We start from the raw sequence: 1,481 nt of genomic DNA, 5'->3' as shown, positions 1-1,481 counted from the left end.
GGGCTAATTTGCAAGCAAACAAAAGAATTTCAACATGGTGGCCATTTTGGAATAAGGTGTATACCACACAACTGTGGTAGGCTCAAATTAAATAAAAATAATAAGCCCCAACTCTAGAATTAGAGATACTGCGTTACATGCACTGATACATGTATACACTTCGTCAAACGCCCCAGAAATGGCGGCTTTTTATCATGAAAATTAAAGATATAGCACAAAGATGAAAGATGGGTAAAATAATTAAAAGCTACTCGTACCAAATAAGTTGTCTTTAATTAAAAACGGAGATCGAGACACACAAACCTTTCAAGCGCCAGTTTCACATGGCGGGAGATCGATGCACGATATCAAATGTCAGTGAAACATAACGTCCACAGCAAAGAAAAAAGCATTCAAGTAAACGGATAACCGATTTAGACTTCAGATTAAAAAATAGATAAAACAATACAAGAAGTTTCATTTGTTTTGGTCAATTTCGCGCTTTTAAGTAAAAAATATGAAAGTCAGATTAAATCTTCGTTCAAACAACACTACTTTCACTCAAAAGCCACTATCACTTTCATTATATTTTGGTAATCGGTTGTGCGAAGTCATATTGCTTGAGATCGCGGGTTATAAACCTAAATATGTTATTAGCGAGAACACCTGTTTTTTTTTCCTTTAAATATCCGGTTTACCTCTGGTATTAGAGAGGTTACTAATGTTGAAATAAAAGTGTGGAGAGCAAACAAATTTGGTCGTTTTAATTACAATGTCGAACAGCAACGTTCTAAATAGTAGCGCGATCAATTTTCAGTGTTCCACCTTGGAAACAAATACTCAGTTTACAGAGTATCTTTTTACTGCGTACATACTAACATCGATTCTCAACGGTATTTCATCCATCACTGCTATCACTGGAAACGCCGTGGTGATCCTTGTGGTTTGGAAAACGCGGGAGCTGCTGTCCTGCCTAGCGCTCAGTGATTTGACCGTAGGTTTAATCGCGCAACCAAGTTTTGTGATCCACAAGATAGGCGAGCTTAACAACTGCTTAAGTATGTACTGTACTACCAGGATACTGACAGAATCTCTTGGCTGTATAACTGCGGGTACGTCAGTTCTTACAATGACCGGGATATCCATTGAAGAGGGTGGCAAAGGGTTTATGCGTGACACGTGATAAGGGCTCAAATTTGTACGTGACGCGTGAAAGTTACTTAAAAAGAAACGTGATTCGTGAATACCTGAAAGCATGTGACGCGTGAATTATCTCATGAGGTATGCGTGATTCGTGAACTATTTGTTTTTGGCCTTGGAAATTTCGTTTTCCTGAGGTTTTTCCGACAATAACTGATTCAAAACGGTCCCATGGACTCCTTGGCGTCAATGTCATATCCGTCACGGTCAGTCATCAGAACTTGACAAGTCTTTGACATCTTGCGCAGCTGGTCTTGTGACAGTGACCTTTGAGATCTGCTCTTGTTGTTTATCGCTGCAGC

At 39.2% G+C, this 1,481-nt stretch overlaps 1 protein-coding gene across 1 annotated transcript in view; it reads left to right on the top strand.

Moving 5' to 3' along the window:
- Positions 1-698: 698 nt before the first annotated feature.
- The window catches only part of LOC137981776 (adrenocorticotropic hormone receptor-like), a 3,341-nt gene continuing 2,558 nt past the window's right edge, over positions 699-1,481 (top strand). The window contains exon 1 of the mRNA XM_068828827.1: positions 699-1,151. Coding sequence (XP_068684928.1) covers positions 752-1,151 — 400 coding nt within the window. The 5' untranslated portion in view covers positions 699-751. The remainder of the gene's footprint in view (positions 1,152-1,481) is intronic.

This window comes from Montipora foliosa, chromosome 13 (genome assembly GCF_036669935.1).
Source record: "Montipora foliosa isolate CH-2021 chromosome 13, ASM3666993v2, whole genome shotgun sequence".
NCBI lineage: Eukaryota > Metazoa > Cnidaria > Anthozoa > Scleractinia > Acroporidae > Montipora > Montipora foliosa.
The sequence above is the reverse complement of the archived record's forward strand: the minus strand, read 5'-3'. Positions and strand labels throughout refer to the sequence as shown.